This window comes from Lycium barbarum, chromosome 2 (genome assembly GCF_019175385.1).
Source record: "Lycium barbarum isolate Lr01 chromosome 2, ASM1917538v2, whole genome shotgun sequence".
Lineage (NCBI taxonomy): Eukaryota > Viridiplantae > Streptophyta > Magnoliopsida > Solanales > Solanaceae > Lycium > Lycium barbarum.
The window spans coordinates 151,730,569-151,743,685 of record NC_083338.1 but is presented as its reverse complement, the minus strand read 5'-3'; the positions used below and the strand labels follow the sequence as shown (position 1 = coordinate 151,743,685).

The 13,117-nt window shown below is 38.4% G+C and overlaps 1 protein-coding gene across 2 annotated transcripts; it reads right to left on the bottom strand.

Moving 5' to 3' along the window:
- Positions 1–9: 9 nt before the first annotated feature.
- LOC132628170 (uncharacterized) lies at positions 10–8,433 on the bottom strand. 2 transcript variants are annotated; one of them, XM_060343913.1, is made up of 12 exons: positions 8,016–8,433; positions 7,170–7,389; positions 6,050–6,250; positions 5,825–5,895; positions 5,430–5,589; positions 3,181–3,774; positions 2,185–2,565; positions 1,663–1,738; positions 1,509–1,572; positions 1,194–1,332; positions 832–945; positions 10–745 (listed from the first exon to the last, which is right to left on the bottom strand). In XM_060343913.1, the coding sequence occupies exons 1-12, from the start codon at positions 8,126–8,128 to the stop codon at positions 680–682; spliced, it is 2,199 nt and encodes a 732-aa protein (XP_060199896.1). In that variant the 5' UTR covers positions 8,129–8,433; the 3' UTR covers positions 10–679. The 2 variants fall into 2 exon arrangements, with proteins under 2 accessions (XP_060199896.1, XP_060199897.1); XM_060343914.1 differs by lacking the exon at positions 8,016–8,433 and having other exon boundaries at positions 6,050–6,245; positions 7,170–7,308.
- Between the last annotated feature and the right edge of the window lie 4,684 nt (positions 8,434–13,117).

Below are 13,117 nucleotides of genomic sequence, written 5' to 3'. Positions count from 1 at the left end.
AAAAGGTAATATCCAAATATACTAAGAGCCCGTTTGGATTGGCTTATAAGTTGCCTATAAGTTGTTTTCAGTTTTTTTATGTGTTTGGCTAGCCAACTTAAAGTCATTTTGAGCTTAAAATAAGCCCAAAAAATTAATTGAATCCGTTTGGCTTAGCTTATCTAAAGCAGCTTATAAACCAAAAAAAATAAGTTGGACTACCCAACTTATTTTTTTCTTTTTTTAAGTCCATCCAAACAAGCTCTAATTTCTCTTTCATAGAAATATTATGTACACATCAGTATTCTGGGGCGCGCCATCAACCAAAAGTCTTATTGCGGTTACCAGCTTTATACACACAGGAAAGGGTGCTTCAAAAACTATAAAAACTAAGAAATTAGATCAGTGGTTATTCTACATGAGAAGTTGTTCATCTTGTTAAATTCTTTCCCGTGCACCCTCACGCCAAATAGCCGACCCCGACTTGCTTGGGACTGAGGCGCAATTGTTGCTGCATCCTCACGCCAGGAGAATCCCAAATGATACTGAAATGGTGAAACCCTCTCATTTTTTTCGAGAACACTGTTATTGTAAACAGATTTCTTTATTTGGAAATATAGCACCAACCGTGAGGACAACAAAATATGACCTCCTTATTCTTCCACCATTTTCCTTATTATGCCTTTGTACAAACATCATTTTACTCAATCCAAGCAACACCCAATTCTTTAGCCATGAATGCATATCTATCTGCAGCTTCATCAATCTGCAATGCAGGTTAATAAAGTTCAATTATCTGACTTTGAATCAAAGATACAATAGAAATACAACAATTACTGGTGAGGAGCTTACAGTTTTTTGTGTTGGACGTCCACATCCATGACCAGCCTTACGTTCGATCCTACCAATAATAGGGTTGGTCTGCAGACTTTTCTCCTCACTCGTGCACAAGACATATTGCATTGTCTGTAGAACATATCGGTATGGAGTTAAGTTATATGCACCGATAATGTAACATTATTCTATACTATCAGTGTAACTTATTAACCTATTATAACATGTTTGCTTTCTATTTGTTCTAAGTTACTAATCACACGATGTTCATAGCTAGATGCATCTCATGAACAGCAAATATTCATGCTAATCAAAATAAATTAATGCACCTTGAATGTGCACAAGTGAAGAACAAATGTTTTGGCTAATTAGTAACTTACAGCCAATAGTTTTAGTGAGTGCAACGGAACCACCCTATCATCATGATCTGCAGTCAATAGCATGATGGAAGGGTATTGAACATATGCTAGATTGGCAGATTGTTCCCATGGCCTCCTCACATTATGCAATGGTGAATATCTGAAAAGGGAGAAATTGTATATATGATGAGTAAATTCAATGTAGTCGCACGTGTTGGATCCTCCAAAAGACACACCTATCGGCATTTTTGAAGAGTCGAACAACATAGTTTTTGAGTGATGATAGTGTAAAAGAATCGAAGTTAAGCCCTTTTAAATAAGAGTTCAAGAACTCACTTGATTAACCATTGAAATTCTTCCTCCTTATCCGAACAGCCAAAATCAGAGGTCCATGCATGGCCTAATGAGAAAGGGAAAATAAATTGTTGTAACATACAGAACCAACAACCAAAGTAGTAGCAAAATATAACTGTAAAAACAACACACTCACCTATAGTGAACTTGTGAAATCTAAGCATATCCATAACACCAACATGAGCAAGAGCGCAACCAAACAGATCAGGTCTCTGCAATTATGAAGCTCCCACAGTTAACACTGATCTATAAACACTATGCAACAAAAAGTAAAAGTAGGCATATATTTTCAAGATTAACTTCTACACACTGACAGTGTAAACGTTTTTTACACTATCAAGTAAAGTGCAACGACCTACAAAGGTGGAATTAGTAACCTGAACAATAATGCAAGTAAACATCTGTAACATAGCATGTTAAGTTGCACTGTCTCATTACAATGCCAGTAGATACAGTGAAAATTCCCTATAACGGCGAAGTTTGTTTGGCTATATTTTAGCTGGTATAGCTAAATGTTGTTATAGAGAACACATAATATAATATAACATGAAAAACCGATTCCAGAAAAAGAGTTAGCTGTTATAGTGAAATGCCGTTACAGAGAGGTTAGAGGTTTGACTGTATGAGTTAAATTCCTTGAACAAATAGCTGAAAGTACCTGATTGACACAGGCTCCAACAAGAAGCCCACCATTGCTTCCACCTTCAATACACAACTTATGGGGCTGTGTATAACCAGCAGTTACAAGATACTCAGCAGCCGATATAAAGTCATCAAAGCAATTTTGCTTTTTGGAAAGGGCACCAGCCTTGTACCACTCTTCTCCATATTCTCCACCACCACGAATATTTGCCATGGCAAAAACTACACCTAATTGCTTTGCAAGCACAACGCGAGCAGCAGAAAAATATGGAGTAAGACTGACATTGAATCCTCCGTATCCGAATAATAAACAAGGGTTGCATCCATCTAGAGAAATGCCCTTTTTAGCCACTATGAACATAGGTATCTTGACACCATCTTTACTTGGCACGAATACCTGCAAAATGGAGCCCGGTTCACAAGAAGAATTGGTCAAAAAACAATTTTTTCTTGTATATATAAATTGTTGAATTCCTGGTTCCGCTACTGTATTAAAGTGTCGTGACATCGGCTGGAATTAACAGCACAAGAGGAGAGATGAAAGAACATACAAACAAAGGAAACGAAAATATCACTATTTCCAGACGTGGTGCCAGTAATTGTCCTATTTTGCAAAAACTAAATGAATACACGAGTTTAAGTTTTATATATCGTCAGAGCAAACAACTTTTGCACTATCAGGTCATTCAAATGATAGCTACCGGTAAGTCTCCTTAAAATGTGGGATTTGAAATCTTGAAAATAAGATATGTTACCTACTACAACAGGTAAAGATGACTTGATGGTGTAAAAGATGTATATTATGTAAACTCAGGAATACACACGCAAATGCAACATATTCAAGTAAAGATTTCAATACTCCAGCATAATTTAATAATGGTTATAAAATCATTTTAAGATAAGGTGATTCAACGTTTAAAAAGTCTTTAGAACAAACTTCTGTAAATTTCGCATTCATAAGCATCACATTAATGCCATAATGACAAACTAATAGGGGGAAAAACTCATTCACCTGATTAACTTGGAACTCTGTCCGATCAAAGTCAGGAACGACGATTTCTCGAAATACTTTAAGATCAGGAACTTCACCCTTGAGGTTACACTCATATATCAATCCAGGGATCAAAAAGCTCATAAATCCAATAAAAACAGAATCATCTTTGCGACGAGCTGAAATTCCTGATACGCTACCAATATCAATAGGTAAATGATGAAGCAAGGCACCTGTTTCTAAATCTCTCAACTGCACAACATTTTTCACATCTCTCAAATAACTCACAACAAGTTGATTTTCGTTAACCGCGACAGCTGATTGTAGCACATCCTTTTCGTCCTCTCGAATTATGTCAAACCAGAAATCAGGATTTTCGACATCCACTCTGACTAATTTGTACTTAGGAGCATCCTTGTTAGTTTGAAAAGTGAAAACAGTGCCATTATGTGCAACATAATCATATGATGCATCAAATTTGTCAACAAGCTTGATAAAGGGAAATGCCACGTTTTTGCCTTTGTAACTTGAAATCCCATTTGGCAATGTAGATAAAGCACAGTAATATAGTTGGTTGACAGTATCACAGTTCCGAAAAATGTATAGGAGAACATACTGCAAAACGAAACAGAAAATCTAATTTAGGCAAAAAGGAATAATTTTGAGCAGTTAAACTCTATTTTCATTTATGAATTTAACTAAGGACACAAAATTAGCCCACGGAAACATGACCCACCCAACCCTTTCAGACCCACACATTTATTATTTTAGCCCAATTCATTTCAGCCCATCTAAAAATTAGGCTGATATGTAGCCCAGATTCACTCAGAAAACTTTGTCAGAAATATTTTCAAAAAGATATTTTTTTAATGTAATACTCCCTCCGTCCCAATTTATGCTAGTTTGACTAGGCACGAAGTTAGACTTTTGAAATTTGTGGTCTAAAACAATTTATAGATATTTGTGTGACTGTAAATCATTTCATTAAGGGTAAAAGGGGAGTTTTGAGTTAAATTATTTTTAAATATAGAAATGTATCATTCTTTTTGGGACAAACTAAAAAGGAAAGTGTATCACATGAATTAGGACAGAGGGAGTATGTTATATATAGTTATAATAAAGAAAAAAATTGGTTTTATTAGGTACTTAAAAATTATTGTAAAAAAAAAAAAAACAAACAAACAAAGAATTAAAACTTAATGAAAAATAGGGTGGGTTGGGTTATCATCTGCGTTTTAGCCCATTTTGATATGCCCAAATCCAGACCTGCCCATTTGACACCCCTTAAATGTAACTAGTGGCGCAAGAATTATTCTTCTTGTTATTGTTTGACCTTTTCTTCAGTACGATTGTTTTTGTTGTTCCTTCCTTTAAGGAGATTTTCCTCTATCAAAGGAGTTCACTCGGGAAGTTTGTTTCCCTTGACTTGTATTTAAATGTTACTTCTAGTTCAATAAAATGTATCTGAGTCATTCACCTTATTTTCGGTTTCCTCCCACCGTCCACAAATGGCCTCCAACACTACAGTTGTCAATGCCAACGACACTACAGGCACAACTATAAGGTAGTCCAGTTCAACCCCGTTTCACAACTTCTGATTAAACTAAGCAGAAGTCACAACTTTGTTGTCATGAAGGCACAATTGTCCATGCTATGTATGGCGATGACCTTTATGGTCATCTAAATAGATTACTCCTGCTCCTAGCCTGATGTGGCGGTGTGAGACAGAGCGGGAGTAGGTCTGTTCAAATGACCATAGAGGCCGTGGCCATATATGATCATGGAAAATTGTGCCTTCCAGGTGGCAAAGTTGTGGCTTCTGCGAGTTTTAACTGGAAGTTGCGACGCAGGATTGAACTGGACTATCATAGTTGTGTCGGTTAGTGCTGCCAGCATCGATAACTGCAGTGTTGGATGCCATTTGTGGAGGGTGGGAGGGAAAAAGAAGTTCATAACTGCAAGCAACCAGTAAAGAGAGCAGGGAAAATAGGTTGCTGATGAATATCTGTATTTCCATTTATCAATGTGACATATTATATCAATTAGCATCATGAATATCTTTATTTCCATTTATCAATGTAACTTATATTATCAATTAGCATGACCATCCTTAATATGTATTTTTTCTTTTGGTATTTGAATCAATCTCTAACCACAAGCTCAAATCAAGTTTTAACTGATTTTATTTTAAGATTCCCTAATGCTCACATCACAACAATCATGCAACAATTAGGATTAAGGTAGATTTAGACTTAACAAGTACTAATTACCTTTCCATCTTGGGTCACTGAAGCTATATGTCTATGCATTGGATTTTCTGGATCTTTCCAACACAATATATCATCAGATTGATCAGTACCCAAGCAATGATAATACACTTGCTGGTGTAAATTTGCATTTGTCTCTCTCCCGTCCAAATTTTCGCCATTCCTGCGAAGCAAAATCTCCGGACTTTAGAATTAATCAAATAAAATAGTTTTCTTATCAGGTCATTTGAAAGGTACTAACGGTAGCTGTCCATACTAAGTGTTATAATTTATCGAACACTCAGGCAATTGACCTTCTATAGCAGATTAAATTGTAGTGATACTGTAAAATTTCAGCAAATCGTCTATGGAAACAAGTTAAATTAAGAAAAATACAACTTAAATTTGTCAACACTCACTTGGGAGCTGGATAACTGCTATAGAAGAATCCTTTACTATCACGAGTCCAGCTAATGTTTGAGAACTTAACCTGAAGAGAACAAATTATATTACGACCATAACGAATAATTTAAGTCTAAGCACCTAATGAAATTTGACCATAGTACACTGATAGTGTAATGATTTTTCATCTTGTCAGCATAAATAAATTTAAATAGAGATATTATATGTTTCTATGAACTTACCCACGAAATTATATCAGGCTCGTCGCCCTTATCCTCCACTCTCATAACTTTGATAGTCACCCAATCACTTCCACTTGAACTAATACCATATGCCAAATATTTAGCATTCTCACTACTTGCACACATACTCAATGCAACTGTGCCATCCTCACTAAGTGTATTTGGATCAAGCAGTACTTCTGGCTTTCCATCCAAACTGTCCTAGAGTAACAAAACACAATCCATACAAATAAAATTAGTAAAATAACATAAAAGCGACTTAAGAAAAGGAAATGTCCAAATTTATCCCTCCAGAGTTTAACAATATATGAAATATCTTGATTTTACCCTCGGTCATTCACACTCCTGAAATTAGAAAATGGTCTCGTATTTGTCCGTGATTTTATCATAGAAATCGCGCCTACTGACCACTTTTTAGCACTATCTTTGGAAAATAGCCATCTGCATCGAAATCAACTAAATTGTGGCTATTTGTGAATTTACCCGATTTAACAGAGCTCCCGACATGCATGTGTATGTCAAAAAACTTCGAGAAAAAAGTTCTAAATTTACCCTGCATTTTGTCTATGGTTTTATACTTCAAATTGGAGGTCCAGGTTAGGTACAAATACGAAACGACGTGTTAGGGTATGAACGACCATAAAGTATATAAAATATAGGGAAAATGTGCAAATATACCCCTCAACTTTACGATTTAGAGCAAATATACTCCGTTATAAAAGTGGTGTAAATATATCCCTGCCGTTACAAAATGGTACAAATATACGCCTTTTGATAACGGATTTTTTTTAAATCATTTAGTTTATTTTTTAATTAAAAAAAAATATCACATGACTTTAAAAAAAAGGTCTACCCATTTTTTTTAGTAGACATATTTTTCTAAAGCCACATGTCATTTTTTTAATTAAAAAATAAGCAAAATGATTTAAAAAAAAAACCCGTTCGCGAAAAAGGTATATTTGCACTATTTGTATAAAGGCAAAGGTATATATACACCATTTTTTTAATGGGAGTATATCTGCTCTAAATCGCAAATTTGAGGGGTATATTTACACCTTTGCCTAAAATGTAATAGAGGATAAAATTAAACTATTGCGTATAGTAGAGTGAGAGCGCGAACCTGAACATACAGGACTTTTTGAGGTTGAAGGCCCGTATTATGGAAGTAGAAGTACTTATCACCTGCCCTAAATGGAACATCATACTTGGGAAAATCGAACAATTTTGTTAGTTTTTCCCTTAGCTTTTCTCTTGTCTCACAAGTCTTGAGCACTGAGTCAGTCAAAGTCACTTGTTTCTCAACAAACTCTTTTGTCTCCTCTGAATCTGGATCCTCAAGCCTAACACAAAGTTCAAAAACACAAAATAAATCAAAACACGGCCAAAAATGAATCCATTTCCTTCAATTTAACGTTCTATATAGTTATAAAAAACCGGTAATTAAGAGCATGCATAAGCTCTTTTCTCCAAATTATACTCCATTTCATACATGCAGTGAAGGAACTAGAAACATGAACAAATGGATTCAGAAAAATACGAAAATATTACACCTAGAATTTGAACCTAACCCAAAGCAAACTTTGAACCTCCACGGACCTATGCTAGCCAGTAGCTACTGAACTAGACTCTTTTCCTATGTCAAAGAGATTCAACAGTATATATATAACCAAAAAAAAAATAAAAAAAAACATTTTTACTCTATTAATAATGCAGAATATATGCTAAGGGGATTCAATTGAGGCCTGGCCACAAGCTACGCAACCGTTGACGAGTCATGGAATTTAAGGAAAAACTTGAAACTAGTGGATTTAACTTTTAAGTATGCTAATTAGTACCATGATATTAATTCTATGGTAATAAGAGCAGGTCATTAAAGTTTAAAGAACTTCAAAGTATAAAAATTTGTCATTCTGATTTAAGAACGAATGAATATCATATAAAATGAAACAGGGAGAGTAACACGTACCATCTATAAGGATCAGAAACGTCGATGCCGTGATAGTTATCAATGACGGATTCATCCCGCCGAGCAAATGGATATGTCCGGCTGGGCTCGTCAATGGCCTGAAGCGAACCCATTCTCCACAAAATAACGTCAACAAATCCTTCTATCGGAAAGTTTTGACGTAAAATTTAACAAGCTAAGGTTGCTTAATATGAATCAAAAGGCTTTTTTTTGGAAGTCTTTGACGTAGGAACAACGTTGCTTATTGCACCAGTTAAATATAAGATAGAAGAAAAGACAAGCGTCACGTATTAATGCGAACCAGGTATGCATATTGTAGAAAATTGAGATGAAGTATTATGGCGTGATTTGGTGTACAAATGAGAACATTGTGAGGAAGATGTCAAAGTTTGAATAGTTTGTTTGGGGCTTAGATAAACTAAAATACGCGCGAAAAGTAATAAAGAAATGAGAAGTGTTGTCATTTTGTGAATTATGTCGCCATATACTTTGGGACACTCATTTTCATCAGATTCTTTCATTATCGTAAGGAGATCTAATATCATGGGAAAAGAAAATGACGTACGGATGCACTCTTGGAATTGTGGGGTCTTAGTTGTCTTGGTCAATATTTAATTAATCGTGCGGATAAATTAGAAAAAAACAAAATTGTTTGGGGAAGACGTATTAAAATTTATAAGTGTAGGAAATCAATCCTATTGAGGTATGAAAGTCATTATATACAAAGTAGGTATCTAATTATCAGCATAATACTAGGCTAAATTATAGGACCTAATTACTATACATAAGGAAGAGATCATGCCTAATATGTAGTTGTTAATTATGAAAAGATTATCCTAATATTTACAATATTTACGTAGACTATTACATAGTCTATCACACCCCCGCAGTCGAAGCGGGAGGTTGTCGTACGCTTAGACTGTCCCTGAAATCATCAAAGAGCACGCGCGGAAGACCTTTTGTGAAGATGTCTGCGATCTGGTAACGGGATGGGACGTGAAGAACACGGACTTCTCCACGGGCAACTTTCTCACGTACGAAATGTATGTCCATCTCAATATGTTTAGGGCGTTGGTGCTGAACTGGGTTACCTGATAGGTATATGACACTAACATTATCACAATAAACTAATGTAGCTATCCGGATGGGACAACGGGGCTCCAACAGAAGGTTGCGAAGCCAACAGGACTCGGAGACGACATTAGCGACGCCACGGTATTCGGCCTCGGCACTCGACTTAGATAGAGTAGGTTGCCGTTTGGATGACCATGAGAGGAGATTATCGCCAAGGAAAACACAGTAACCGGATGTGGATCGGCGAGTGTCCGGACAACCACCCCAATCCGCATCTGTATAAGAAACAAGAGAGGCAATGGAGGATTTGTACAGATGGAGACCAAACTCAATAATACCTTGAATGCATCGGATTATGCGTTTAAGAGCATGCATATGTGCAACCTTTGGATCATGCATGTGAAGGCATACTTGTTGAACCGCATAGGAGATGTCTGGTCTTGTGAATGTAAGATACTGCAACGCGCCGGCCAACTTACGATATTGTGTGGGATCATCGCAAGAAGGCCCGGCGGTGGCACCAAGTTTGGCTTTGGTGTCAACCGGTGTCTGACTCGGCTTACAGGCAGTCATGCCCGCACGCTCTATAATATCTGCTGCATAATTTTTCTGAGAGAGAAACATGCCATGTGAAGTCCGGGTAACAGCAATACCCAGAAAATAGCTTAAAGGGCCCAGATCCTTCATAGCAAATTCGGCACTAAGCAGAGACATGATGGATTTTCTGAGGGTATCTGAGGAAGCTGTGAGAATAATATCATCAACATATAGCAGAATGTAAGAAATGTCAGAACCTCGATAATAAATAAAGAGAGAGTGATCAGATCGGCTATGTGAAAAACCAATAGTAGAGACATAATCTGCAAAGCGTTGGAACTATGCACGGGGAGCTTGCTTAAGTCCGTACTGCGATTTCTTTAAGAGACAGACATGATGAGGATGCTTTGGATCCTTAAACCCAATAGGCTGATGCATATAAACAGTCGCATTAAGATTACCGTGTAAGAAAACATTCTTGACGTCCAACTGATGAATGGGCCAAGAGTGTGCAAGTGCAATGCTCAAGACAGCGCGAATAATAGCCGATTTGACAACCGGACCGAAAGTCTCATCGCAGTCAATCCCAACATGTTGAGACCTTCCATCACAGACAAGACGGGCTTTGTGCCTCTCAAAAGAACCATCAGATTTCTTTTTATGACGAAAAATTCACATAGAACGAATAAGATTCACATCAATGGGACGTGGAACTAACTCCCACGTCTTATTTTTAATTACAGCATTATATTCATCAACCATGGCAGCTTTCCAATTGTGGTCATTTAAAGCACTTATAGGATTTCGCAGGATAGGCGAGATGGTGGAAGTGTTTAAGTTAAACGGTTGTTTGGGCTTGAAAATCTCATGTTGGCTTCTACTGACCATGCGGGTGGGCTGCTGGGCTTCTAGGCAGGCACGGGTGGGGCAGTGGGGGGGAGGGGCTGCTGGGCAGTGGCCGTGCGGTTGGATTGCTGGGTAGTGGGGGGGACGGGCTGCTGGGCAGTCACGGGTGAAGCAGTGGGGGGGAGGGGCTGTTGGGCAGTCACGGGTGGAGCAGTGGGGGGGAGGGGCAGCTGGGAAGTGGGGGGGGGGGTCGGGCTGGACCGAGGGAACGACGGATGGAGTAGGCTGCGACAGAAAATGCAGGGTGTATGGAGAAATCCCATGGTCCAAAAAATCATAAGAAGTTGGGGTTGGTGAGTGCAACTTTGAGAAGGGAAATTGAGTTTCCTCAAAGATGACATGCCTTGATATGATGATTTTGTTGGTGGATAAATCATAACATTTATAGCCTCTATGATTCAACGAATAGCCCAAAAATACACACGGGGTGGATCTTGCTTGCAACTTATGAATAGTTGTAGATGGGAAAAGTGAATAGCATAGACACCAAAAAACCCGGAGATGAGAATAGGTGGGGGTTCGTTGGTAAAGAACTTGCGTTGGTGATTTATACCCAAGGACCATGGTGGGAAGCACATTAAGGAGGTATGTGGCCATTTGGAGAGCATGATACCAAAAGGAGGGGGCATGGAGGAGTGGACAAGAAGAGTGCGCACTATGTTGTTAATGGATTTAATTTTTCTTTCCACTTTGCCATTTTGAGGAGAGGTATGGGGGCAAGAAAATCTTAAATTTAAACCATTGGAGGCGCAAAAAAGATTGAAAATGCCCATTGGCGAACTCCCGCCCATTATCACATTGAATGTTTTTTATGTCTCTTTCGAATTGAGTCCGTATTAATGCCTTAAAATATAGGAAAGTAGAATAAACTTGGGACTTGTTAGAAATTGGAAAATTCCAAAGAAAATTACTATAATCATCAAGAAAGAAAACATAATAGCGGTGCCCATTAGAACTCAAAACAGGAGATATCCATAAATCACTATGAATGATATCAAATGGCATAGTAGTAAATGACAATGAATCATAAAATGGCAATTTAACTTGTTTCCCCAAAGGACAAGAGGTACAAAAAGAAGTTCGGGCCCTATTACATTCAATTAAGGCATTACTACGAAGAGAACTAAGGATAGCATTTCCCGGATAGCCGAGACGGGAATGCCACAAGCTAGGTGATGCGGCAATGAAGGTTGATGGTGGAGTGGTCCGTTTTGTGGCAGTGATAGGATACAATTCCTCGGTGCTCTCACATCTCATTAGGCGGCTCCCCGTCGGTAAATCCTTCACAGAAAACCCAAGAGGATCAAACTCAACAGAAACATTATTGTCCTTAGTGAATTTACGTACGAAAATAAGGTTTTTGATGAGTTTTGGAGCATGCAAGACATTTTGGAGATGTAATTAGGGATTAGGTTGGGGTAGGGATGTATGACCATAGCCTCGAATTGGAATAGTGCTACTATTACCAACAATGATTCCAGAATTATTGCTCAAATTAAAATAAGACATGAGAGTACCTAAGTTGGCAGTCATGTGGGAAGTCGCTCCGGTGTCCATGTACCAATTATCATCTGGTTGATGCATGGACAGAGTGTGCATGGCTGCCTCCACGTCTGTTGGAGTGTACCCAGAATAGGACGGACCATGCAGGAAATAGGCCTGCTGAGGTCGTGGACCCGCACCTAAAATGCCGCTGCCGGGCCGTGGAGTCGTGGGACGCTGCTGCCACGGCCTTGTTGGATACGGGCAGGGGGGCAGTGGCCACTGCTGTGGCGGCCAGGCAGGCCAGTAGTAGCCCTCTGCCGGTGGCTGTCCCGTCGGCCACTGGCCGTGGCTGGTCTGTCCGCCGCCGCCGGATTTCCCGCGGTTGCTGTTGTTGTTCCCCTTTCCCTTGTTCCTGTTGGAATTCCTGCCACGATTATTATCACGACAGTTAGTTGAATTATTGGTGCCGCCAGGTGGCGGGGTGGGAGTATCATTGTCAACAAGTAGAGCCGCGAGACTAGAATTGCGGGCACGTTCCTTGGCTGCGGCGTGATAACGTCCAAATCCACTCCTCAAAGAGAAAGTGTACACGGTCGTATGCAATATATTTTACCCAACTATGTGTCGGGGTTGATCCCACAGGGAACAATATGCTAGGCGATTAAGAAAGTAAGGAACTTTCACCAACTAAGCTAAAGCCAAACGATGGATAATATTTTGGTTTTTGGAGAAAATTATAACTAATGCAAAAATGTAAACTAACCTAGAAAGCAAGTAAAATGATCAATGGCCACAAGTTTGGATACAAAGGAAATTACACTCAAGTAACGATCCAATGTATTTCATGATTTTACAACTAAGAGCGGGTTTATGTTAATAGATAATGATTTCTAAAATCTCATTGAAAGTCTTCCAACCAAATCAATGAATTTCACTCTAAGCTTTTCCAAGCCTTAGAGTGTGATATTAGGCACAATCAATTTAACCTCAAGTAACTATCCTCTTTCGAGCTCAAGTTATTAGATGGGTTTAATGACCCAAATCCTTGTTAACTAATCTTTCCCAACCTAGATTTCCTCTTCCGAGCTCAATCTAAGTAA

Coding starts and splice junctions, on each gene's coding strand:
- LOC132628170 (XM_060343913.1), bottom strand. CDS start 8,128: ATGGGTTCGCTTCAGGCCATTGACGAGCCCAGCCGGACATATCCATTT. Junction 1,573..1,662: donor ATTTCACAAGTTCACTATAG/GTGAGTGTGTTG, acceptor CTTTCTCATTAG/GCCATGCATGGACCTCTGAT. Junction 1,333..1,508: donor GAATTTCAATGGTTAATCAA/GTGAGTTCTTGA, acceptor CTCCCTTTTCAG/ATATTCACCATTGCATAATG.